The sequence below is a fragment of the Lipotes vexillifer genome, unplaced genomic scaffold (assembly GCF_000442215.2).
Source record: "Lipotes vexillifer unplaced genomic scaffold, Lipotes_vexillifer_v1.1 scaffold1208, whole genome shotgun sequence".
Lineage (NCBI taxonomy): Eukaryota > Metazoa > Chordata > Mammalia > Artiodactyla > Lipotidae > Lipotes > Lipotes vexillifer.
Window position 1 is genome coordinate 1,099,250 of NW_006799247.1, and position 26,802 is coordinate 1,126,051.

At 35.6% G+C, this 26,802-nt stretch overlaps 1 protein-coding gene across 1 annotated transcript in view; it reads left to right on the forward strand.

Annotated features, from left to right (window-relative positions):
- TLL1 (tolloid like 1) overlaps window positions 1-26,802 on the forward strand; it is a 271,395-nt gene that overhangs the window by 124,668 nt on the left and 119,925 nt on the right. The window contains exons 6-8 of the mRNA XM_007471538.1: window positions 10,403-10,581; window positions 15,745-15,850; window positions 23,575-23,699. Coding sequence (XP_007471600.1) covers window positions 10,403-10,581; window positions 15,745-15,850; window positions 23,575-23,699 — 410 coding nt within the window. The remainder of the gene's footprint in view (window positions 1-10,402; window positions 10,582-15,744; window positions 15,851-23,574; window positions 23,700-26,802) is intronic.

Below are 26,802 nucleotides of genomic sequence, written 5' to 3' on the forward strand. Positions count from 1 at the left end.
CCATAGAATATGGAGAACCTTTAAGGTGGTGCCATTGATATGGATGACAACATTTATCAGTTCTGTTTCTAGCTTTAATCTAGAAGGCAAATGTGTCTTATTACTCCTTATCACTATCATCACTTTCATTGAGTTTACCCACTAAGTCAGACAACTTGTAGCTCTTGCAATTTTTAAAAATAAAAGCTAAAATAATCTCCATATTTATGGGAGGAATTATTAAATATGGAATCACCTATATCATTTAGACCATTATATTTCCCATCTTATTCAGCTACAGTCAATTTTTATTCAATAAATATTTTTTAGGTGTCTAGTTCCATATCAGGCCTTTGATAGGTGGGAAAATAATAAAATTTTAAAACGCAAAAAGTAGAAATCAGACCTTTTTGCCATTTAGCTCTAGTGTATTTCCTATTTTTAAGTTGTATTATAATCGTACATTATGTTTATATATATTTGTATGCATGTTTTTAGGTATATGATATCTTTGCTTCATCTGCAGTGGACATAAGCTTTAACCCTCATTATTGACAAAAGGTTTGATCTGAGCTATGCATAATTTTCAATGCATGTCTATTAGCTTCAGTGGCATTTATTTATTTTACAAGATTATTAATTATAAACAGCAAAATGTGAGACCATTTAATAATAGAAGTTGTTTGATTTTGTTCTTTGTAAGTCAGAGATTTATGTAACTGAATTTATTACCTTCATCTATTATATGCTGATTTTTAATGATTGCTAAAAAACAATCAAACAAACAAACGTAGAGTTAACTTATTTTCTTATTTTCTAGATTTCATATGCTTTAATTGTATTTAACTTTGGTAAGTTTGACTATTCAGACTGTAACAGTAGTCACTTATTCATCTTTTCTTATTGAATTCTCATTTTGTGCCACTTAGTATACTAACTTTGGGGACTATAAAATTGAATGTAAGTTGTTTTCTCTCTGCAAGGATATTATAGTTAGGCAGAGGAAATGTGCTAGCCAGGATTCTTGTTCTCAAGCAAGCAGAGACTGGCTAACTTAAGAAGAAAAAAATAGTTGTTTTAAAGGAATTTATAGAATTATACTAATAGAAAAAGTGGAGAGCCAGGCTGAAGGAGGAGTCTTCTTCTTGCTGAAGCAAGAGCATGTTGAACTCCTCAGCTTGAGCATTTCCACCACTTATTTGGATGCTTGCTGCTAATTACTAGAGTCTTAGCTCTGCCCTGCACTTAGGAGATCTGTTCTTTCAATAAGTATTTATTTATTAAAATTTTTGACTTTTTATTTTTCAAAAATTTTCCAGTTTTATTGAGATATAATTGACATACAACATAGTGTTTTAGGTGTATAACATGATGATTTTAGACTTGTATATATTGTGAAGTGATCACCACAATAAGTTTAGTTAACATCCATCATCATACTTAGTTACACGTGTTTTTTTTTTCTTGTGATGAGAACTTTTGAGATCTACTCTCTTAGTAACTTTAAAATATATGATATGGTATTGTTAACTTTAGTCACCATGCTGCACATTACAGCTTCAGAAATTACTTATTGTGTAGCTGGAAGTCTGTACATTTTGACCCCCTTTCATCCATTTCACCCACCCTTAGCCCCCACCTCTGGCAACCACCAATACGTTCTCTGTAACTATTGAGTTCTGTTATGTGCCAGGCTGTATGCTAGGAGCTAGCATTATAGCATGAGCAAAACAGGTACACTTTCTGCCCACCAAAAGCTTACATTCTAGGTGGGGAGGCAAAAACCCTGCAAAGGTAAATGAAATATAAAATATTTTAACAGACAATAAATTCTAGGACAAAACGGAAAGTAGTGTAAGTGGGATGGAAGGACATTTGCACAGAACTTGAAAGAGGAGGAAACAAGCAATATGTATATCTGGGAAACAGAGTTCCTGACAGAGAAAATACACAGTAAAAAGGCTCTGAGGCAAGAGTATGTCTGCATGCTTAGGGCACAACAAGGAAACTTCATGGCTCGAGTGGAGTGACAGGGATGATAATAAGAGATGATATCTATATGATAAGATATTTGTGTGTGAAGATTGTGTAAGATCTTATAGTTTTTTTTAATAAGTACTTTGATTTTCCTCTGAGCAAAATAATGAGCCTGTATCAGTCAGCTTAGGCAATTTATGACGTGGTAACAAACAACTCCCAAATCCCAGGAGCATAGAGCAACAAACACTTACTCCTTACTCTTACTATATATCTGCCACTGGTCAGCTGTAGCTCACTCCAGAGTCATCACTATGGTGTCCAGTCTGATGGAGAAGACTCTTTTGGAACCTTGCAGTTGTAGCAGAAAGAATAGAAACAATATGGTCAACCATATTTGCTCTTAAAGATTCTCTCCAGAAATGACAGTTTGTGCTCACATGACATTGCCCAGAGCAAGTCACATGACTAAACCCAGCAACAGTAGGGTAGGGATGTATAATTATCTCCTAGAGAGGGGTAATGAAAACTTTTGAATATTGACACGATTTACAACATAGTCATTGGAGAATATTGAGTAAAGAAGTAAAGTAATCTGAGTTTACATTTAAAACATATCTTTATGCTGAGAAAAGACTGCTGTGGGGAGGGCATAAAGCTTACAGGCAACTTTTTTTGTGCATATAGGTTTTGCTCCACCAATCTGAGGCCAAAGTAGGGAACAGCGGGTTTTGGATTACCTTCTCACTCTCTATGGCTTAATGAGGCTTCTCTAAAATTGGTAAAATATTTTCTTGAGAGGACAGGTAGGGCTTATAATGGCCAAGCTTTAAAAGCAGCACTCAAATTTGAAACAGAAAATCAAAGGCTATGTACAAGAAAATGGCATCAAACCTGAATGGAATTAGAAAGAAACTCAGACATGTTAAAACCATGTTTTTATAAACTGTGCATATTAAAAGTAAACTGTGCATATTAACCTGTCATTCCATACATAATTGTATGTGCATATATTTAGCTATTTAGTCATTTGAGCATCTAGAATTCTTCCATTCCTGGACCTGTAGTATTTCAGAAATCAAACCATCACATTTTTCTTCACAGGACCATTGTAAAAGCCAGTGTGAAATGTATTTTTGCTTTCCATTATGAAACCCCATCTTATTTATTGGAAATTGTTATAGGTAAAATTTTGCTAATAAAAGGTATTTTAGATTAAAAGAATCAACCACATTACTTGACTGTCTCCTGGATTTTGATTTGCAAAGTACTTTTTTCTCTGAATATAACCAGCAAAAATGATTCAGTGTGGGTAATTTAGTTGCTGTATAATCCTCAGATATTTCACTTTCATCACTATTGCTTTATGGTAGTAAATAGTTCAGTTTAAATCTCTCCAAAATTTGCAAATTTTGAGTTTTGCTACACCTAATACTTTACTATTTCAGTATGTAATAAATAACTATGTATGTATAAATTTAAAAGTCATGGTAAAAAAAAAAAAATCTACCTGAGAGCAAAAATAAAATTCCCTGATTTTTTTCCCCTCCCAGTTACCTCACTTTTCTTTCTTTTACTGATTTATTAAGCTTAATTAACTCTTAAAATAGATTCATAAATAATAAGCTGAATTACTTTTTCTAACTGGCATTTAAAGCCTACAGAAATAATTGGAATGACAAATGTGCTTACTCTGAAAAGTGAAATTAGTGAAATGCATTTTAAAAATTTGGGCAATTGGCCTCCCCAGATTGCGGGCTGTGCCTCCGAGCCCCCGCCCGCCCGCCTGCCGGCTCCCGTGCCCCCAACCCCGCGCCCCGCCCGCAGACGCCGCTCGGCCCTGCTGGCTCACCCTAGCTTGACTCCCCGTGAGGGCCGTGGGGAGGGGGTGAGGAGTAGGAGCCTAGGAGGAGCGACGGGGAGGAAGGATCAGAAAATGCTGTGTTGAAAGGCACCGCAGAGGTCAACTGGACCATCTCCCTTAGATCTCCGTGAGGTTGTAGGAGACCCTTCAAGACCAGCAGAACACCTACTGAATGCTGGCAGAAGACCTCAGACCTCCCAAAAGGCAAGAAACTCCCCACGTATCTGGCCGAGTGGATGAAAAGCTCTTGCTGCCCCAGCCAGGAATCAGGACTCTGCCTCTGAGGTGGGAGAGCCAACTTCAGAACACTCGTCAAGAAGAGACCTCCCAGCCCCACATAATATCAAACGGCGAAAATCTCCCAGAGATCTCCATCTCAACACCAGCACCCAGCTTCACTCAACGACCAGCAAGCTACACTGCTGGACAACCTATGCCAACCATATAGCAAAACAGGAACACAACCCCACCCACTAGCAGAGAGGCTGCCTAAAATCATAATAAGGCCACAGACACCCCAAAACACACCACCAGACGTGGACCTGCCCACTAGAGAGACAAGATCTAGCCTCATACACCACAACACAGCCACTAGTCCCCTCCACCAGGAAGCCTACACAACGCACTGAACCAACCTTAGCCACTGGAGACAGACATCAAAAACAACGGGAGCTACGAACTTGCAGCCTGCAAAAAGGTGAACCCAATCACAGTAAGATAAGCAAAATGAGAAGACAGAAAAACACACAGCAGATGAAGGAGCAGGATAAAAACCCACCAGACCTAACAAATGAAGAGGAAATAGGCAGTCTACCTGAAAAAGAGTTCAGAATAATGATAGTAAAGATGATCCAAAATCTTGGAAATAGAATGGACAAAATGCAAGAAGCAGTTAACAAGGACCTAGAAGAAATAAAGATGAAACAGACAATGATGAACAACACAATAAATGAAATGAAAAATACTCTAGATGGGATCAATAGCAGAATAAATGAGGCAGAAGAACGGATAAGTGACCTGGAAGATAAAATAGTGGAAATAACTACTGCAGAGCAGAATAAAGAAAAAAGAATGAAAAGAACTGAGGACAGTCTCAGAGACCTCTGGGACAACATTAAACGCACCAACATTCGAATTATAGGGGTTCCAGAAGAAGAAGAGAAAAAGAAAGGGACTGAGAAAATATTTGAAGAGATTATAGTTGAAAACTTCCCTAATATGGGAAAGGAAATCGTTAATCAAGTCCAGGAAGCACAGAGAGTCCCATACAGGATAAATTCAAGGAGAAATACGCCAAGACACATATTAATCAAACTGTCAAAAACTAAATACAAAGAAAGCATATTAAAAGCAGCAAGGGAAAAACAACAAATAACACACAAGGGAATCCCCATAAGGTTAACAGCTGATCTCTCAGCAGAAACTCTACAAGCCAGAAGGGAGTGGCAGGACATACTGAAAGTGATGAAGGAGAAAAACCTGCAACCAAGATTACTCTACCCAGCAAGGATCTCATTCAGATTTGATGGAGAAATTAAAACCTTTACAGACAAGCAAAAGCTGAGAGAGTTCAGCACCACCAAACCAGCTTTACAACAAATGCTAAAGGAACTTCTCTAGACAAAAACACAAGAGAAGGAAAAGTCCTATAATAACGAACCCAAAACAATTTAGAAAATGGGAATAGGAACATACATATCGATAATTACCTTAAATGTAAATGGACTAAATGCTCCCACCAAAAGACACAGATTGGCTGAATGGATACAAAAACAAGACCCATATATATGCTGTCTACAAGAGACCCACTTCAGACCTAGAGACACATACAGACTGAAAGTAAGGGGATGGAAAAAGATATTCCATGCAAATGGAAACCAAAAGAAAGCTGGAGTAGCAATTCTCATATCAGACAAAATAGACTTTAAAATAAGGACTATCAGAAGAGACAAAGAAGGACACTACATAATGATTAAGGGATCGATCCAAGAAGAAGATATAACAATTGTAAATATTTATGCACCCAACATAGGAGCACCTCAATACATAAGGCAAAAACTAGCAGCCATAAAAGGGGAAATCGACAGTAACACATTCATAGTAGGGGACTTCAACACCCCACTTTCACCAATGGACAGATCATCCAAAATGAAAATAAATAAGGAAACACAAGCTTTAAATGATACATTAAACAGGATGGACTTAATTGATATTTATAGGACACTCCATCCAAAAACAACAGAATACACATTTTTCTCAAGTGCTCATGGAACATTCTCCAGGATAGATCATATCTTGGGTCACAAATCAAGCCTTGGTAAATTTAAGAAAATTGAAATTATATCAAGTATCTTTTCCGACCACAACGCCATGAGATTAGATATCAATTATAGGAAAAGAGCAGTAAAAAATACAAACACATGGAGGCTAAACAATACACTACTTAGTAACGAAGTGATCACTGAAGAAATCAAAGAGGAAATTAAAAAATACCTAGAAACAAATGACAATGGAGATACAACGACCCAAAACCTATGGGATGCAGCAAAAGCAGTTCTAAGAGGGAAGTTTATAGCAATACAAGCCCACCTTAAGAAGCAGGAAACATCTCGAATAAACAACCTAACCTTGCACCTCAAGCAATTAGAGAAAGAAGAACAAAAAAACCCCAGAGTTAGCAGAAGGAAAGAAATCATAAAAATCAGATCAGAAATAAATGAAAAAGAAATGAAGGAAACAATAGCAAAGATCAATAAAACTAAAAGCTGGTTCTTTGAGAAGATTAACAAAATTGATAAACCATTAGCCAGACTCATCAAGAAAATAAGGGAGAAGACTCAAATCAATAGAATCAGAAATGAAAAAGGAGAAGTAACAACTGACACTGCAGAAATACAAAAAATCATGAGGGATTACTACAAGCAACTCTATGCCAATAAAATGGACAATCTGGAAGAAATGGACAAATTCTTAGAAATGCACAAACTGCCAAGACTGAATCAGGAAGAAATAGAAAATATGAACAGACCAATCACAAACACTGAAATTGAAACTGTGATTAAAAATCTTCCAACAAACAAAAGCCCAGGACCAGATGGCTTCACAGGCGAATTCTATCAAACATTTAGAGAAGAGCTAACACCTATTCTTCTCAAACTCTTCCAAAATATAGCAGAGGGAGGAACACTCCCAAACTCATTCTACGAGGCCACCATCACCTTGATACCAAAACCAGACAAGGATGTCACAAAGAAAGAAAACTACAGGCCAATATCACTGATGAACATAGATGCAAAAATCCTCAACAAAATACTAGCAAACAGAATCCAACAGCACATTAAAAGGATCATACACCATGATCAAGTGGGGTTTATTCCAGGAATGCAAGGATTCTTCAATATACGCAAATCTATCAATGTGATTAACCATATTAACAAATTGAAGGAGAAAAACCATATGATCATCTCAATAGATGCAGAGAAAGCTTTTGACAAAATTCAACACCCATTTATGATAAAAACCCTGCAGAAAGTAGGTGTAGAGGGAACTTTCCTCAATATAATAAAGGCCGTATATGACAAGCCCACAGCCAACATCATCCTCAATGGCGAAAAACTGAAAGCATTTCCACTAAGGTCAGGAACAAGACAAGGTTGCCCACTCTCACCACTCTTATTCAACATAGTTTTGGAAGTTTTAGCCACAGCAATCAGAGAAGAAAAGGAAATAAAAGGAATCCAAATCGGAAAAGAAGAAGTAAAGCTGTCACTGTTTGCAGATGACATGATACTCTACATAGAGAATCCTAAAGATGCTACCAGAAAACTACTAGAGCTAATCAATGAATTTGGTAAAGTAGCAGGATACAAAATTAATGCACAGAAATCTCTGGCATTCCTATATACTAATGATGAAAAATCTGAAAGTGAAATCAAGAAAACACTCCCATTTACCATTGCAACAAAAAGAATAAAATATCTAGGAATAAACCTACCTAAGGAGACAAAAGACCTGTATGCAGAAAATTATAAGACACTGATGAAAGAAATTAAAGATGATACAAACAGATGGAGAGATATACCATGTTCTTGGATTGGAAGAATCAACATTGTGAAAATGACTCTACTTCCCAAAGCAATCTATAGATTCAATGCAATCCCTATCAAACTACCACTGGCATTTTTCACAGAACTAGAACAAAAAATTTCACAATTTGTATGGAAACACAAAAGACCCCGAATAGCCAAAGCAATCTTGAGAACAAAAAATGGAGCTGGAGGAATCAGGCTGCCTGACTTCAGACTATACTACAAAGCTACAGTAATCAAGACAGTATGGTACTGGCACAAAAACAGAAAGATAGATCAATGGAATAGGATAGAAAGCCCAGAGATAAACCCATGCACATATGGTCACCTTATCTTTGATAAAGGTGGCAGGAATATACAGTGGAGAAAGGACAGCCTCTTCAATAAGTGGTGCTGGGAAAATTGGATAGGTACATGTAAAAGTATGAGATTAGATCACTCCCTAACACCATACACAAAAATAAGCTCAAAATGGATTAAAGACCTAAATGTAAGGCCAGAAACTATCAAACTCTTAGAGGAAAACATAGGCAGAACACTCTATGACATAAATCACAGCAAGATCCTTCTTGACCCATCTCCTAGAGTAATGGAGATAAAAACAAAAATAAACAAATGGGACCTAATGAAACTTCAAAGCTTTTGCACAGCAAAGGAAACCATAAACAAGACCAAAAGACAGCCCTCAGAATGGGAGAAAATATTTGCAAATGAATCAACTGACAAAGGATTAATCTCTAAAATTTACAGGCAGCTCATGCAGCTCAATAACAAAAAAATAAACAACCCAATCCAAAAATGGGCAGAAGACCTAAATAGACATTTCTCCAAAGAAGATATACAGACTGCCAACAAACACATGAAAGAATGCTCAACATCATTAATCATTAGAGAAATGCAAATCAAAACTACAATGAGATATCATCTCACACCAGTCAGAATGGCCATCATCAAAAAATCTAGAAACAATAAATGCTGGAGAGGGTGTGGAGAAAAGGGAACACTCTTGCACTGCTGGTGGGAATGTGAATTGGTTCAGCCACTATGGAGAACAGTATGGAGGTTCCTTAAAAAACTACAAATAGAACTACCATATGACCCAGCAATCCCACTACTAGGTATATACCCTGAGGAAACCAGAATTCAGAAAGAGTCATGTACCAAAATGTTCATTGCAGCTCTATTTACAATAGCCCGGAGATGGAAACAACCTAAGTGCCCATCGTCGGATGAATGGATAAAGAAGATGTGGCACATATATACAATGGAATATTACTCAGCCATAAAAAGAAACGAAATTGAGCTATTTGTAATGAGGTGGATAGACCTAGAGTCTGTCATACAGAGTGAAGTAAGTCAGAAAGAGAAGGACAAATACCGTATGCTAACACATATATGGAATTTAGAAAAAAAAATGTTATGAAGAACCTAGGGGTAAAACAGGAATAAAGACACAGACCTACTGGAGAGCAGACTTGAGGATATGGGGAGGGGGAAGGGTGAGGTGTGATAGGGCGAGAGAGAGACATGGACATATATATACTTACAAACGTAAGGTAGATAGCCAGTGGGAAGTAGCCGCATGGCACAGGGAAACCGGCTCGGTTCTTTGTGGCTGTCTGGAGGGGTGGGATAGGGAGGGTGTGAGGGAGGGAGACAAAGAGGGAAGAGATATGGGAACATATGTGTATGTATAACTGATTCACTCTGTTATAAAGCAGAAACTAACACACCATTGTAAAGCAGTTATACCCCAATAAAGATGTTAAAAAAAAAAAAATTGGGGCAATTAATTTTAGGCAATTTCCTCTTTTAACTTAATAAATTAGAAAAGGTGTTCAGTGTCCGGCACATTTTTCACAAACTTAATTGTTTTTCTCAAAGAGGAAAAATAAACTTTGTTTTTATTTTTAATACTGAAATAATGGATTATTGTTAGATAACCATATTGACAAAGTAGTTACCTAAATGGGTTTTGAGGATCAAAAATTGTATTAGAAATACATGTGAGTTGATGTCTTGAGTTTAAGTATATGTATAATAGCCATTAATCATCATCATAAGTATTTTATTTTCTGATTTATCTTCTGAATACTTCTAAAAATTATTTAAGACACATCTTCTAATATATGAATTAGTACAAAGGCACTTCAATAGATTATTTGGGGACTCGTACATAAACCTACCAGGATTACTAGAAATTTTTATTAATGAAATATTTATTAATGAAAAACTGTTCTGCCTCTGAATGTGTTGGACTTTACAGTTCATGACAAAAGTTTCACGCTGGGCTTCCCTGGTGGCGCAGTTGTTGAGAATCTGCCTGCTAATGCAGGGGACACGGGATCGTGCCCCGGTCTGGGAAGATCCCACATGCTGCGGAGCGACTGGGCCCGTGAGCCATGGCCACTGAGCCTGCGCGTTGTTTCACCCTACTGTAATTCACTCAGCATCTCCCTGTCCACCACCATCTGAACTTTCTACTTTATTCCAGATGCTGCTCCTATGTAGGTCGGCGTGGAAATGGACCTCAGGCTATCTCTATTGGCAAGAACTGTGATAAATTTGGAATTGTTGTTCATGAATTGGGCCATGTGATAGGCTTTTGGCATGAACACACACGACCAGATCGAGATAATCATGTAACTATCATAAGAGAAAACATCCAGCCAGGTGAGAGGCTTCAGAATGTGTTGGGTTTAAGATTGACTAAATATCTTTTAAATGTATTGTACTATTTATCATTTAACTTCTTAAAAAATGTGAACTGATTTTGTTGATATTGTAGATCAACATTTTGCTTGATTTAAAAATAGCTGCTATGTTGTTAATTTTTTCCTGCAGATCAAATGATCTTACGCATTTTTTAGGCTTGATTTTTTTCTTAAGATTTAGCTATTTTATATCCAAACTTCGGTACTTTCCAAGAATGGGTGTAGGCTATTAAAATGTAAATTAATATTAATAAATTTTTAAAAAGTATTTTCTATACTTAATTCTATAATTTATGTTGTTGGCTTTTAAAAAGGGTCCAGGGTTTGCCACAAAATGTGTTGCTACCATACAAATCTATCTTATATCAGGGACAATTTCTGGAGAAAATTCCAGGGAAGTGAGTCATTTCCAGGATAGTCCAAATATTTTCTTGAGATTTCCCCTGAACTACACTAAAGACAAATTCTTAAGAATGTTTTCAATAATTTCATTAGTTCAATAGTTAATATATAATTAAAATTTAATTTTCTCCGACAGTTGATGTGTGATAATCACCTCATTTAGTTTTTCATTTGTTTTACCTTTCATAATTCATAAAGATAAGTACATTTCAATTGTCAGAAGAAAAATCCTGTTGTTTAGAATTGTCTTAGAAAGTTGTGTGTATTTCAAGCAGAAGCAAAGCAGAAATGTGTCCTTATTTCCTTATTCATGGTCAGTTTTAAGTTAGAAATATTTAATTCCTTAGAATTTCCTGTGATTTACAGCATTGCTCTATTTATTTGTTCATAGCATATTTGCTGCCAGTTATTTATCGAGGCACTATTAGATGTTGGAGATACTTCATGAAAATTACAGAGCTTAGTGTATGTATATCCATGTATACAAACAATTGCAAGCGAGTGAGAATAGTGTTATATTGAGAACACAATCCAGTCCAAGCAAGGTGTGACAAAATGTGCCTTGCGAGTCAAGGGAGACGTCACAAAGGAACTGAAATTTAGAATTAAAGGGGTTCTAAGTGCCCAGAAGAGTGATGGAATTTCTAACTGGAAAAAAATAAAAGCGTCATGATCAAAGCTACAATTACAGATAATTAAATCATTTTTATTTGCCCAAATGACTGCATGGTAAGTTACAAATGAGAGACTAGTTGGTAATTACCAAGGGAGATTAGATCATAGGGATTTTCTATCTGAAGCTAAGAAATTTAGATTTTATCCTCTAGCTACTGGAGAATAATCAAAGGATTGAAAGCAGAGCAAGTTCAGATTTAAAAAAAGAATTATTTCAGCTGTAGGGATTATTAACTGAGAATGGGGATATGGGGGTGGGGAGGATGAACGTGACATCAGGGAAACCTATTAGAAACTTAAATAAATCGTTTATAAGAGATGACTAAGTCCTCAGTTAGGGTGGTGTAGGCCAAGAAGGAGGAGAGGAATAATCTTTCAAAAATATTTTAAGAGGAACATCATGTGAAAGCAAATCTTCAAGATTTTATTTTTAGGCAACAGGATGAATGGTGGCACCATCAAATGAACTAAGAAATATGGATAAAGCAACATATTTTTAAGAGGAAGAAAGACAAATAATTTCATTTAGCATATCCTTGAGTTTGAGAAGCCTTTAGATGGTCCAAGTGGAGATATTTAGTAGACAAAGGAAAGGTGAGTCTAGACTTTAAGATATCTAGAGATAGAAATTTGTTAGTAGATTTCACTGTCTAGGAAAATATTGGCGGAAGAAGAAAATAAGATTGTGGGTAGAATATGGGGAACACCAATATTTAAGCAACATTTTGTAGAATATCTCTCAACAGATTAAGAAAGTTTGGTCTGGGCTTCCCTGGTGGCGCAGTGGTCGAGAGTCCGCCTGCTGATGCAGGGGACACTGGTTCGTACTTTAGATGGTCCAAGTGGAGATATTTAGTAGACAAAGGAAAGGTGAGTCTAGACTTTAAGATATCTAGAGATAGAAATTTGTTAGTGGATTTCACTGTCTAGGAAAATATTGGAGGAAGAAGAAAATAAGATTGTGGGTAGAATATGGGGAACACCAATATTTAAGCAACATTTTGTAGAATATCTCTCAAAAGATTAAGAAAGTTTGGTCTAAGAAGTAGGAGAAACATCAATGAATGTGATGTTACAGGGAAGAGATCACTTCAAGAATAAATAAGTAATCTGTAGTGTTGAAAGAGAAGTAAATAACATCTATACTCCCAATATAGAAGACTCTAATGCCTGACCAGCTATCAAGGTTCATCTTATACTTTATATCATTGGGAGACAAAGAGAAAATAATATTTCTGAAAATTACTCCAACTACCAACTAAATGAAAAGTTTTCTATCAACCACAGTTACTAAGTTTCCTCTATTATGTGGACAAAATAACTTATAAAGGAAGTAACTTCCAAGAATGATTCTTGCTCTTAAAAATAGGACTCTGGTTCAACATAAATTTATGTAGCTAAAACAAGCAGAAATATATAAATAGTATGTAAATGTATAATACTTAACACAGTGCTAAACAATTTATGGCTTTTCATATTTTTGAGTCAATATGACTCATAATGTTGACTCATAATTTGAGTCAACATTCAATCTAATAGAAAACAACAATTTATTGCATGAAATGTCCTGAGTATTTGGAACTCCATGCACATTTTGTCATACCTTGTTTGGATTCAACGATATTCTCAACATATGATTATTCTCACTTTTCTCACTCACTTGCAATCATTTGTATGTATGGACAGTTGGCCCTCCATATTCATAGGGTTTTGCATCCGTGGATTCAACCAACCTCTGAATCGAAATTTCTTATTCATTGTACTAAAACATTTTATATAAGGGACTTAAACATCCACAGATTTTGGTATCCAAGGGCTTCCTGGAACCAGTCCCCTGCAGATACTGAAGGCTGACTGTACTATAGCAAGGTAATTCTAGTATGAAAAATTCATATTGGAGCATAATCTTCAGCAAGTTTGTGACTTACTTTGCCTCAGAAATTTTAGATCAAGTGTTATTCTAAGGCAACATCTAATAAGTGTGGACTTTAGCTGCATTTATATGCAAAACTAGTGAATATGATAGGAGCCAATTTGGTACAAAGATTGGATTACTTTAATCCACTTTAGAGCATGCCTTCAAGAAGGAGGTTGTCTTTTTTTTTTTTTTTTTTGTGGTACGTTGGCCTCTCACTGTTGTGGCCTCTCTCGTTGCGGAGCACAGGCTCCGGGCGCGCAGGCTCAGCGGCCATGGCTCACGGGCCCAGCCGCTCCGCGGCATGTGGGATCTTCCCAGACTGGGGCACGAACCCGTGTTCCCTGCATCGGCAGGCGGACTCCCAACCACTGCGCCACCAGCAAAGCCCTGTCATTTTTAAAAAAATTGTTTAGGGTGAATTCCACTGGTGCTCTGTATCTCTGATCCTCTTCTCTTCTGTTATGAAATGTCTGCTTTTCTTTATTTGGACCAAGTATGGCTGTGTTCTTTTTAACTAGCACAAAACACTATGTCACATACATGGTAACTGCTCAGTTATATACATCAAAATGTATTACTGAAGTTGCTTCATGTTCCACTTTCAGAAATATTTATGCAAGATTTTGCTTTAATTAGAGAGTATACTCACATATTGTGCTTGAAATTTGAAATCTCCAGTGGATTATAGATTAATATTAAAAATCAGCCCCACAGCTTTATAAAAATCTCACCTTAGAATTGGTTGTACTAAAATATACTTACCATGTTTAATGAAGAAGAGAGTTTTTAACAGTTACTTCTATCAAAGGTTGAAGATAATGCAGGGTATTTCCCGAGAATAGTTGTAATACAGACAGATAAACCAGAGATTTGTGGAACGTGTATTTCACTATATGGTGTGCTTAGTTCACTGAAAACTATTTATTGTGTGAATTCATTGTAAGGTGGACTGAAACACTTTACTCTGGGACTTGGGTTCTGTAACTTCACACTGATTGTTTTAATGCTCAAGTGAGTATATCAGACTTCCTTATCACATGTAGGAAAGATATACTCTGTGGCATCACTGTTTTTTATTGCTTTTTGGGAAATTTTTAATGTAATATTTTTATATTCAGTAGTAATACAGCAGTTGGAATAAAATTAAAATAGTTACATAAGTGTTGTACAATAATAGTTCTTTTTTAAACTCCAGCCTTGAATTTGGAAGCCTAATAACTCAAGTTTACACTTTGATGTTTCAAAATGAGCTATAAAAGCAGCCATCTTTGGCTGCTGAAATTGTGAAAAATGAATCACTGAAACCTAAACTCTGAGGAAATACTCTGCCTCTGGAACCATTGATGTAGATCTACACATTTAACACTATGTTATTTTCAAATTTCAAGAAATAATATTACAATACAGATACAAACAGGCAGTTGAGAAATCTATTAACATGAAGATATCCAGAAGTTAAAATAGCAGTCGTGAAAAGTAAAAAATGAAAAAGTAAGTTCTGAAACATATTCTCTTGACCAAAAAAGCCCTCCAAGTAGAGCCTCCTTTTCATCAAAGAGAATCTTGTTTCAGTTGCTGTGGTTTTATCTTTAGTGACAAAGTCACATAGCAAACGCCTGCAATGTTCTGTGTACATAAAAATATAGTTTTTATATTTTTTCCAGTGTTTCATAGAATCTAACACAAATAGGAAGTTATTTTTTTTTTTGGTCTTGGTAAATATAGTCATAAGAGAAAGATGGGAGACTTATTAAGTAAAAATGTAACTTTTTATAATCACAATATTGTTAAAAAAAAAAGCAGTAGTTTTAAAGAAACAAATATTTAGAGAAGGTGAAAGAGTATACAAAGAAAACAAATCCAAAGCATGCTTTTGGTAATCTACTTTTTGCCAAAATTAACTTATTAATTAAATTCAATATTACTCTTTCAGGATGATATTCAAGTGCAAGCAGTGGCACTGGATGTACCCTTTTGCGAGTACCTGGGTGTTAGTGTGTAAATACAACGTCGTGAAGATCAGCGATCAGCATTTGGTAGAGAGCAGATAGAGGCAGGAAGGGCTCTTCTGTTCTCTTTTCTGTCTGTTAAGAGGCTTCTGAAATGTTTTCTGTGCCTAATTCTTAGGTCAAGAGTACAATTTTCTGAAGATGGAGCCTGGAGAAGTGAACTCGCTTGGAGAAAGATATGATTTTGACAGTATCATGCACTATGCCAGGAACACCTTCTCAAGGTTGGAGTCTCAGGTTATACCTTTTGACTTTTAATTCCTTTCCTCTGTGTGGCTCCTCACAAAACTAGGCTTAACATTAGAACTAGAACCACTTTCAAATATCGCTGTCATAAAGTACAAAATATACTTGATTGGTGTTTATAGCCAACAACAGGTATTTGAGATTTTAAAAACACATTTTCACATTTCCTATCAAATAAATAGATTCTAAGTAAAAATTAAAAGTTTTTGAATTATTTAATATTCTTAAATCTTAAAAAAGTTCAAGTAAAATGATTACCAAACCAATCTGCATGTTAAATTGGCAAAGCACTATTAATGAAAATTAGGCATTTCAAGTTAAATAGCAAGCTCAGTTGTTGAGTTGGAATGTTATACTCTCATGTGACTTGTGTTTTTATTGTGTATTTTCTGTTGCTCAAGTACTAATTTCACTTGAAATATGCTATAGTAAAATAATTCTCAGAGAACGTTTTAGGAAGATATTTTATTTCATATACTTTCCAGTTATTAACCTTAAAATTATTTCATTAGTGACTGAATGCTAATTTTTAAGAGTGTAATAAATTTGGGTTTTGATCTATTTCACTCTAAACAAGATGTCATCAAGGCAATGGTTTCCAGGTAAGGAATGTGAAACTGTTAAAATCGTTGAAGTCATATCTTTTTCCCATTTTACACCCATTTTACAGTCATGTCCATTCCACTCATTCTTTTCTGATCACCATGCCCACTTCACAATTCATTAATGTCTATGTTTAAAGGCAGGGTCAGGAAGAAGACAGTAAATTCAAGTTAATTCCGTTTTTTTTAAAAAAAAATTGTGGTAATAATTAGAGAAGGGTGTAAATAAATTCTTAACACTTGGATAAATATTTAAATTATGCTTCTTTACAACCAAACTTTATTATTAACATAATTGAGTGTTGACTGTATTTTAAAAATCATTTTATTCTGAAGTATATAATCGTTCAAATATAATAACTACCCAAATACTTACTGTTTTTTGAATTGAATTGAAGTTTTAGCAGAAATACATCCATAAACTTGGCCTGAAATTAATCTTAAAGTATTATAAAGCTTTGTTTTCATGCTTGGAATTGAGTTTTCTTTAGAAACATGTGAAAAATGAGGATTTGGGTACCAGTTTAGCCAAAGTGCTTCTCTTACACTGTTGAGTTATATTAGTTAGAAATAAACTGAGTTTAGATTCTTTGGAATAGAGCAGGTACTGGAGAACGGAAAAGGTAATCTATTATTTCTGTCCCTGGTAGACAATGAACCTATACCAAAGTTTGAAACATACATTTTCCCTTATTCTATACTCCTTTCATGTCTTTAAATTGTTGCTTTTCCATAAACCACGAGGTTCTTGCAATTTATCACCCCCTACACCTAACTTTGGAGTTGCATGACAACTAGCCTTGAACTATTATTTTCTCTCATTGTTTCAAAATTTACCTATTCACTTTTCCCAAATAAACTTATATTCCTATGGTGAAAGTAACTGTATCTACCTGTTAGAAGAATTGATCCAATTCACATTTTTTTTTCTGAATTTCATGAGAGGAAATATTTCACACAGCTCTCAGCCACCACCTCCAAAGTATTTGATTTTTTTTTATTATTGTGGTAAAGAAACCTCAATATCAAATTTACTGTATTATCTAATTTTAAGTGTACAATGTAGTAGTATTAAGTACATTCACATTGTTGTGAAACAGATGTCCAGAAACTTTTCATCTTGAAAAACTGAAACCCTATACCCATTAAACAACAACTCTCCTCTCTCCCCCTGCCCCACTGCCAGCCTCTGGACCACCTTTCCACTTTCTGTGTCTATGAATTTAGCTACTTTAGATACCAAGTAGAATCACACAGTATTTGTCTTTTTGTGACTGGTTTATTTCACCTAGCATAAAATTCTTTAGGTTCATCTATGTTGTAGCATGTAACAGAATTTCTTTCCTTTTTAAGGCTGAATAATATTCCATTGGATGCATATACCACATTTTGTTTATTCATTCATTTGTTGATGGACATCTGAGTTGCTTTCACCTCTTGGCTATTGTGAATAGTGCTGCCACGAACATGGGTATGCAAATATCTCTTCCAAATCCTGTTTTCCATTCTTTTCCATTTATACACAGAAGTAAGTGGGATTGTTGAACTATATGTTTAATTATTTGAAGAACCTCCATAATTTTTTTCTTAGATGCTGCACTATTTCACGATCCCATCAACAGTGCATAAGTGTTCCAATTTCTCCATATCCTCACGAACATGTGTTCTTTTCTGTTTTGTTTTTTAATTTTTTGATAGTAGCCATCCTAATGGGTATGATGTGATGCCTCATTATGGTTTTGATTTGTATTTCTCTGATAATTAGTGATGTTGAGCGTATTTTTATATGCTTGGCCATCAACATCACCAATTACTAGAGAAAAGCAAATTAAAACTACAATGAGGTATCACCTCACACCGGTCAGAATGGCCATCATCAAAAATTCTACAAACAGGGCTTCCCTGGTGGCTCAGTGGTTAAGGATCCACCTGCCAATGCAGGAGACATGGGTTCAAGCCCTGGTCCGTGAAGATCCCACATGCCACGGAGCAGCTAAGCCCGTGCACCACAACTACTGAGCCTGCACTCTAGAGCCCGTGAGCCACAACTACTGAGCCCGTGTGCCGCAAGTAGTGAAGCCCACACACCTAGATCTCATGCTTCCAACAAGAGAAGCCACCACAATGAGAAGCCTGTGCACCACAATGAAGAGTTGCCCCCACTCGCAGCAACCAGAGAAAAGCCCACATGCAGCAATGAAGACGCAACGCAGCCAAACATAAAATAAATAAAATAAAACAAACAAATTTATTTTTTTAAAAATCTACAAACAATAAATGCTGGAGAGCATGTGGAGAAATGGGAACCCTCTTGCACTGTTGCTGGGAATGAAAATTGATACAACCACTATGGAGAACAGTATGAGGTTCCTTAAAAAACTAAAAGTAGAATTACCATATGACCCAGCAATCCCACTACTGGGCATATACTCAGAGAAAACCATAATTCAAAAAGGCACATGCACCCCAGTGTTCATTGCAGCACTATTTACAGTAAACAGGACATGGAAGTAACCTAAATGTCCATCAACAGAGGAATGGATAAAGAAGATGTGATACATATATACGATGGAATATTACTCAGCCATAAAAAGGAAAGAAATTGGGTCATATGTAGAGATGTTGATGGACCTAGAGACTGTCATACAGAGTGAAGTAAGTCAGAAAGAGAAAAACAAATATTGTATATTAACGCATATACATGGAATTTTAAAAAATGGTGTAGATGATCTTATTTGCGAAGCAGAAATAGATACACAGACGTAGAGAACAAACATATAGATATCAAGGGGGAAGGAGGAGGGTATGATTAATTGGGAGATGAGGATTGACATATATACACTATTGATACTATGTATAAAGTAGATAACAAATGAGAACCTACTGTATACCACAGGGAACTCTACTCAGTGCTCTGCAGTGACCTAAATGGGAAGGAAATCCAAAAAAGAGGGGATGTATATATATGTACAGTTGATTCACTTTACTGTACAGTAGAACCTAACACAACATTGTAAAGCAACTATACTCCAATAAATATTAGAAAAAAATTTCCATTCAAATCTGCATATTTTTAAATCAGGTTACTCCATTTTTCTATTTTTGAGCTGTAGAATTTCTTTGTATATTCTGGTCTCTTATCAGATACATATATCTTGCAAATATTTTCTCTCCTTTTCACTTGATTGTTTCCTTTGCTGTGCACAAGATTATTAATTAAAAGCCTAGTCCCACTTACCTGTTTTTGCTTTTGTTGCCTATGATTTTGGTGTCATATCCAAGAAATCATTGCCATATTCAATGTCATGAAGCTTTTCCCCTATGTTTTCTCCTAAGAGTTTTATAATTTGGGGTCTTATGTTCAGGTCTTTAATCTCCTTTGAGTTATTTTTATATATGGCTTTTATAAGGGTCTAACTTTGTTCTTTTGCACATGGATATCCAGTTTTCCCAACATCATTTATTGTAAAGATTATATTTTCCCCATTGAGTCAATACCTTTAACACTGTTGTTAAAGGTCATTATATACACTAGGGTGTATTTTATTCCTGTTCAATTCCATTGTTCTATAGGTCTGTCTTTATGCCAATATCACACTGTTTTAGTTACTTAAGGTTTGTAATATGTTTTGAAATCTGAAAGTGTGAGTCCTCCACCTTTGTTCTTTTTTTTCAAAATATGTTTGGCTATTCAAGGTCCTAAGAGATTACATATGAATTTTAGAACTGTTATTTTTTCTATTTCCATAATAAATGCCATTTTCGTTTTGATAGGGATTATGTTGATTTTTTTGAGTAATGTGAACATCTTAACAAATAAAGTCATCCAATCCATAAATATAGAATGTTTTTCCATTTGTTTGTGTCTTCTTTAATTTCTTTCAGTGATGTTTTGTAATTTTCAGTGTGTAAGTCTTTTGCTTCCTTGGTTAAGTTTATTCCCAAGTATTTTATTTTTTTTTGATGCTATTTTAAATGGAATTGTTTTCTTAATTTCCTTTTCAGGTTGTTCACTGTTATTGTATAGAAATGCAACTGATTTTTGAGTGTTGATTTTGTTGAATTCATTTATCAGTCCTGATAGTTTTTGGGTGGACTCACTAGGATTTTATACATATAAGATTGTGTTATCTGCAAACAGAGATCACTTTATTTCTTTCTTTTCAACATGTATACCTTTTGACTCTTTGTCTTGCCTAATTTCTCTGACTAGAACTTTCAATACTATGTTGAATAAAAATGGTGAGAGCAAACATCCTTGCCATCTTCCTGATCTTAGATGAAAAGTTTTCAGTTTTTCATTGAGCGTGATGTTATCTGTAGGTTTTTCATATATGACCTTTTATGTTGAGATAGTTCCCTTCTATTACTAGTTTGTTGAGTGCTTTTATCATGAAAATGTGTTGAATTTTGTCAAATGCTTTTTCTGCATCAATTAGATGAACATGTGGCTTTTGCCCTTCATTCTGTTAATGTATTTGAAGTTTTATAGTTTCTTCTATTCTGAACCCAGATGGTCTATAAAAGTTTTAGTTTTCATCAATATTTCCCATGTGCAGATTTAAGTACTTACTGTGGGAAGAACAGGGCTGCATATAGGGGGCTTTATATGCATAGATAATTTGTAATGTACATGCTTGCAAACTGGAACTGCCCATTTCTAATAAGAGAATTGTAAAATTTTATGAAGTTTTATGAAAAGCACAGTTAATTCACTCTTCTAATGTAGGTAAAACAAATGAAGATTAGTAAGTGACCCCATCTATGGTCTGTCTGAAAGAAAGTTCAGGAAGAGCCTACATTGCTTAATGGCCTGGTTGTGGAAGGAGAGAATTGTTAACTTTCTCACCACAAAGATAGATCAAAAGAATGGGTGACTGACACCCATACAAATGGAAGGCAGATTACCTCCGTAGATTAAATGAGCCAAAATTCATCATTCTATCACCTGAGTTTGAATATATCTTATCCAAGATGTCCTTGACCTTTTAAAATTGAATCTTTGTTTTTGAAAACTGGAAAAAACAAAATTTTTCGAAAACTACAGGGTTTGTTTTTTCAAAATAGGAATAGAAAATAGTGAATACTCCATTAGTACTGAAGTACTGCAGAAGTTGTAACACTTCACTAATTTGGACTTACCTACTTAATGTATCTGTTGATTTGTGCAGCAAAGTTGAAGAATAAATTTTCTCAGTGCTACCCTATAGCTCAACTTCCCCTTCAGTTGCACTGGCCTAGCTGTATTTTATTAAGTGTGTGCAAGCTCTCACTTTTGATGATTAGTTCCCCCTCCCTACCTTCATCTCAGGTAGTATACATATTGAGTTTTGTAGAGACTTAGATTTGGTTTTAAAAGAGTTCCAGTATCTATTTGAGTTATCTGGGTTTTATCTAAAGATCACCACTCCTACCTAGAAGCTAGGGAGGTAAGTCATAAGTTACTTATAGATCATGTCACACCTCTGTTTACCATCATCTACATATTAAGAGTTTTTCTCAGGTTAAAAGTTAAACTTTGACACTCAAAGCATCCTCCCATCTCAGGGTTGCTGTATTTCTTAAAGTTCTTTCTGTCTGTGACTCTCTACTCCCAGTTACCCACATTTACCTCGCCTTCACTTCCTTGATGTTTGGCTAAAATGTCAACTTCCAAGTGAACTTTTCTTTGATCACTCTTTTTTTAAAGCTATCCCATCAGTGGATAATCAATATCCATCTTCTCTTCCTTATTTTTCTCCAAAATATCTGTCACTATCTCAGTTATCAATCTTTGTTAAAGACTTTCTCCCTCCATTAGAATGTGAGAATCTTAAGGGGAGGAATTTTTGTTTCTTTTATTTACTGCTATAAATCCAGGTCTATAGGTCTATAACAATGCTCAGTAATTTTTTTTTTTTTTTTTTTTTGGCCACACCGCACGGCATGCAGGATCTTAGTTCCCTGACCAAGGATCAAACCCATACCCCCTGCAGTGGAAGCGTGGAGTCCTAACCACTGGACCAGCAGGGAATTCCCAGTAAATATTTCTTAAAGGAAGAAAAATTAGAACTAAAATATTGTTCTTTAAACCTGCAGTTTAAATACAATTTTTCATTTAAAATTTTTGGAAAGAAGCTGTCCCATCATTCATCCCAGTTTCAAAGTTTGTTTGTTTTTTTAATAATTATATTTCTTAATTTAAAATACTTTTATAAAAAGTGTCTCTTTTTATACAATATTTCCTCACCACTTAGAATAATCTCCCAATCCATTTAACTTTTAAGCTCAGTTACTTTCTTTAGAGCTACAAATGTTAATATTCATTGCAAAATTAGACTGTATCTTTAGTTTACTATATTCACAAGTTTTAGTCATGCACAGCAAGTTTGTATCACAACCATGGGTGTGAAAAAGCTCAGTATCTGTAGCTTAGCATTATTAGTGCATTGCTTATTGTTTTTTTTTTTTGCTTATAAATTTTACCATGAAGTTTTTACACTATATGTATATGTGTGTGTTTGTATTTATGTGTGTGTGACAAAATTATTTTGCTTTAAACTTCCTAAAATTTGACACTCTTTGTTTTTCTTTGTTCTTGTAACACATACTGTGATAATTTGACTTCAAAAAATACTTAGGTTAAATTAGTAGTTTAATTTAAAAATATTAACATACTTGTTTTGTTTGACTTTTACAAGTTTAGTAATCTAAAAAATATTTATTATAAGCTGTTCTTAAGAAAATAGATCTCTATGAGGAAGAATTGTTTTGACAACTTGATAATTTAAGTGTTTTTAGATCTTGAGCTACCAAAACAAGAACCATAGTGTACTTGATAAGGACTATATAGAATTTTAGATTTTCAAAAACAAATTATATACATTTTTAAGGAAAAAGTGAACGCCATCACTGACTTTATATTAGCCATACACATTTAGCACACAATTTTCTTCTACTTTGATGAAAGTGTTTTGAAGGTCTGACACACTCTTTAAATCTTAACACTGATATATTTCTCCTTTGATTGGTTTGAGTTTGAAAAAAAAAAACATATTTGTAAGGAATATATGTGTTTTAATGTGGTGACTTATGTGTGACTTGCTTCTGATTTTTTTCAGGGGGATGTTTCTGGATACCATTCTCCCCTCACGTGATGATAATGGCATACGTCCAGCAATTGGTCAGCGAACCCGTTTAAGCAAAGGAGATATTGCACAGGCAAGAAAGCTATACAGATGTACAGGTATTGCACCACCCAAACTCAGAAGCATAATTGTGCCTGATAGTGCTCTTACAGATGAATAAGCCACAATTTTTTTTTTTCGGTACGCCGGCCTCTCACTGTTGTGGCCTCTCCTGTTGCGGAGCACAGGCTCTGGACGCGCAGGCTCAGCGGCCATGGCTCACGGGCCCAGCCCCTCCGCAGCACGTGGGATCTTCCCGGACCGGGGTACGAACCTGTGTCCCCTGCATCGGCAGGCGGACTCTCAACCACTTAAAGGAAGGTCTTAATAACAACGTACCTAGAGAACACTAATGCCTTACTGGTCCAAGAAAGAAAAGATTCTGCTTCCAAACTGGAAATACTTATTACTCTATGCACCTCCTATATACTCAAAATGCTTGAAATAGCTTATATCAAAGGTACATGCTTGGGCTTCCCTGGTGGCACAGTGGTTGAGAGTCCGCCTGCCGATGCAGCGGACAAGGGTTCGTGCCGCGTTCCAGGAGGATCCCACATGCCGCGGAGTGGCTGGTCCTGTGAGCCATGGCCGCTGGTCCTGTGCGTCCGGAGTCTGTGCTCCGCAACGGGAGAGGCCACAGCAGTGAGAGGCCCATGTACCACACACACACAAAGAAAGATACATACTTAACACAGCTTTTCCCAAATTTTTTTGTTTATGGAAATTAATACCTATGGAATTCACTTTTTGTTCCAGATACTAAGATCACAAGTGGGAAAATAACTATAAAAGTTTTAACTGGCTGCTATTCTAATAATTTGTGCAGACATTCAGAGATAGGATAGGTATATTAATCATTGAAGTTTTGCATAGGCTTTGCTTAAAATTTATTTATATATATATATTTAATTATTGGGAAGTTATATTAACTAAGTTTACTGTGATTACTGGTACCAGTCCAGGAAACTTTCTTTGCAGAGTACAAGAGAGGGCTAGCTGATTCATTAACAAGTGTAATATTTGCTCATTAACATATAGAAACGTCTACATGGGGCAGAGAATGGTCTTTGTCTTCCCTTTATCCCGGTAATCAGCAGTCTGCTTGTGAAAGAGATCCTCTCTGGGGTGTGTGAGTGGTGGTGCATCTTCTTCTCTGCATAAATGATTCATTTGTTCTCTTGTTCTCTCTTTTTGGGGGCCTTCTTTTTCTTGTGACTCTCATTTTCTAAATGTATTCTTCTCTACTTGGATCTAATTTTAGGATTACTTTCCTTTTTAATTTCTAAACTCCTGAAGCTGAACTCTTCTTCTAATACAGTCTCTTGTCTTTATTTGCATTTTCTCTTAATATAGTTTTTCTGTAGTCCCATGAACTTTTGGCTTATAACTACTTCATACTTATGTCAACTGTCAAACATAATATTCTCTCAGTAAATCTTCTTTAATTAAATGTCAAGTAACATAATAAAACTAGGAAAAAATAAATTAATATATAAAAATAAAGGAGCTTCTGAGGATTACAATGTTCATTATTATATAAAAGTGTATGTGTATTCACACATGAAACCACAGACAAATCTATGTTTACAAATATAAAAGTGTTGTTAAACATACAGTATATCCACGTCTATGGATGCACATTTGTGTGGTTGTAGGGATGGAAGACCAGTTTCAGTGTTCATGGAATTCGAATACTAGAAACTTTCTAAACACTCGTACATTAAATTTATTTTTTAATTAATATGAGGTTCTTTTTAGTTACCTAAAATATTAATCTCTTTAATTCCTTATATAATGCTCTGAGATTCCAGCCAGAATACTCTTGATATATGTGCTTATGTACAATTCTTGGCTAAAATATATTGCCAACATGCAAAAAGAATTTAGCTATTTTCCCACTTATTCATGGACCCATTTATTCTTCTCCCATAAAACATTCCTTAGTTCAGTTGATGGTACCACACATAGATCTTCCTAAACCAGAACCTGGAGGGCATTCTTACTTACTTGCTCCTTTTGCCTCACTTCCCACAGCTAGTCAGTCCTGCTGCCTTCTTGGTATTTATCTCATGTTCTTGAAGTGAATCCCCTATCCTAGGGATCCTCATCTTTTGTCTGGATTGCTACAATTCTTCCTAAGTAAGCTCTTCCCTCCATCCTTACATCTCTTTAGTTCTCTGGCCACACTGCTGTTCAAGTGACTTTTCAATATGTAAATCTTACTCTGCTTATTTTAGGATAAAGGCTGATTTCCTTCTCAATGTCTCCTACAAGATTTTCCCCTGTCTCTTACCCCAGCCTCTTCTTTAGGTATTTCCCTTACAACCTAGTTTCTCACCTCTACTTCATTCAGCCCCTGACACTAGAGTATGCTTGCCTCTTGCTTCTTCCTCCAGCCAGAAAACTCTTAACTGCCTCCTGGCTAAATCCTAACTCATATTCAGAATTTGGCTCCTATGTAACCTCCTACTTAAAAACCCGCTGGTCTCCCAGGATTCCCATGTTGCTAAATACTTTATTTGATTCTGGCCTTATGTCTTACTCCTATAATCATCAATTTACCTGTCATTTCCCACATTAGAGTATAATTAGAGTATAATCTTTAGGATTGGAGTTAGGCTTTTTCCTCAGGGTATTCTGAATCAGATATAAGTTAGGTGCTCAATAAGTAGTTGTTGTATGAATGAAATAGTTGCTTTAATATGGGAAAAGTACTGCACCAGATATTATGGCCACAGAGAAGGAAGCACAGATTATACACACAAATAGCCAATTATCTGTGGGATTATACAGACAATATTACTTGTTGAGGAAGTAAATCTCATCAGTAAAGGATGCTAAAGCAGTTCTGAGAGGGGTGCCTAAACTGAGCTGCACCCTGGAATGAGGAAGGCTTCTTGGAGTTGGTATTTGTTCTTCATCTTCAAAGATGATTCAAACCTGGCTAGGGAGTTACTACTGAAATAGATTTTAAAATATTTCTGTAATTAATCTCACCGTTATGGCTCAGATGACTAGGGATTTCTTTTAACATTCCTTATCTTAAAATAATTTTAAATATAAATTTTATTTATTACATATAAAAGTTTATGGGAGGGCTTCCCTGCTGGCGCAGTGGTTGAGAGTCCGCCTGCCAATGCAGGGGACACGGGTTCGTGCCCC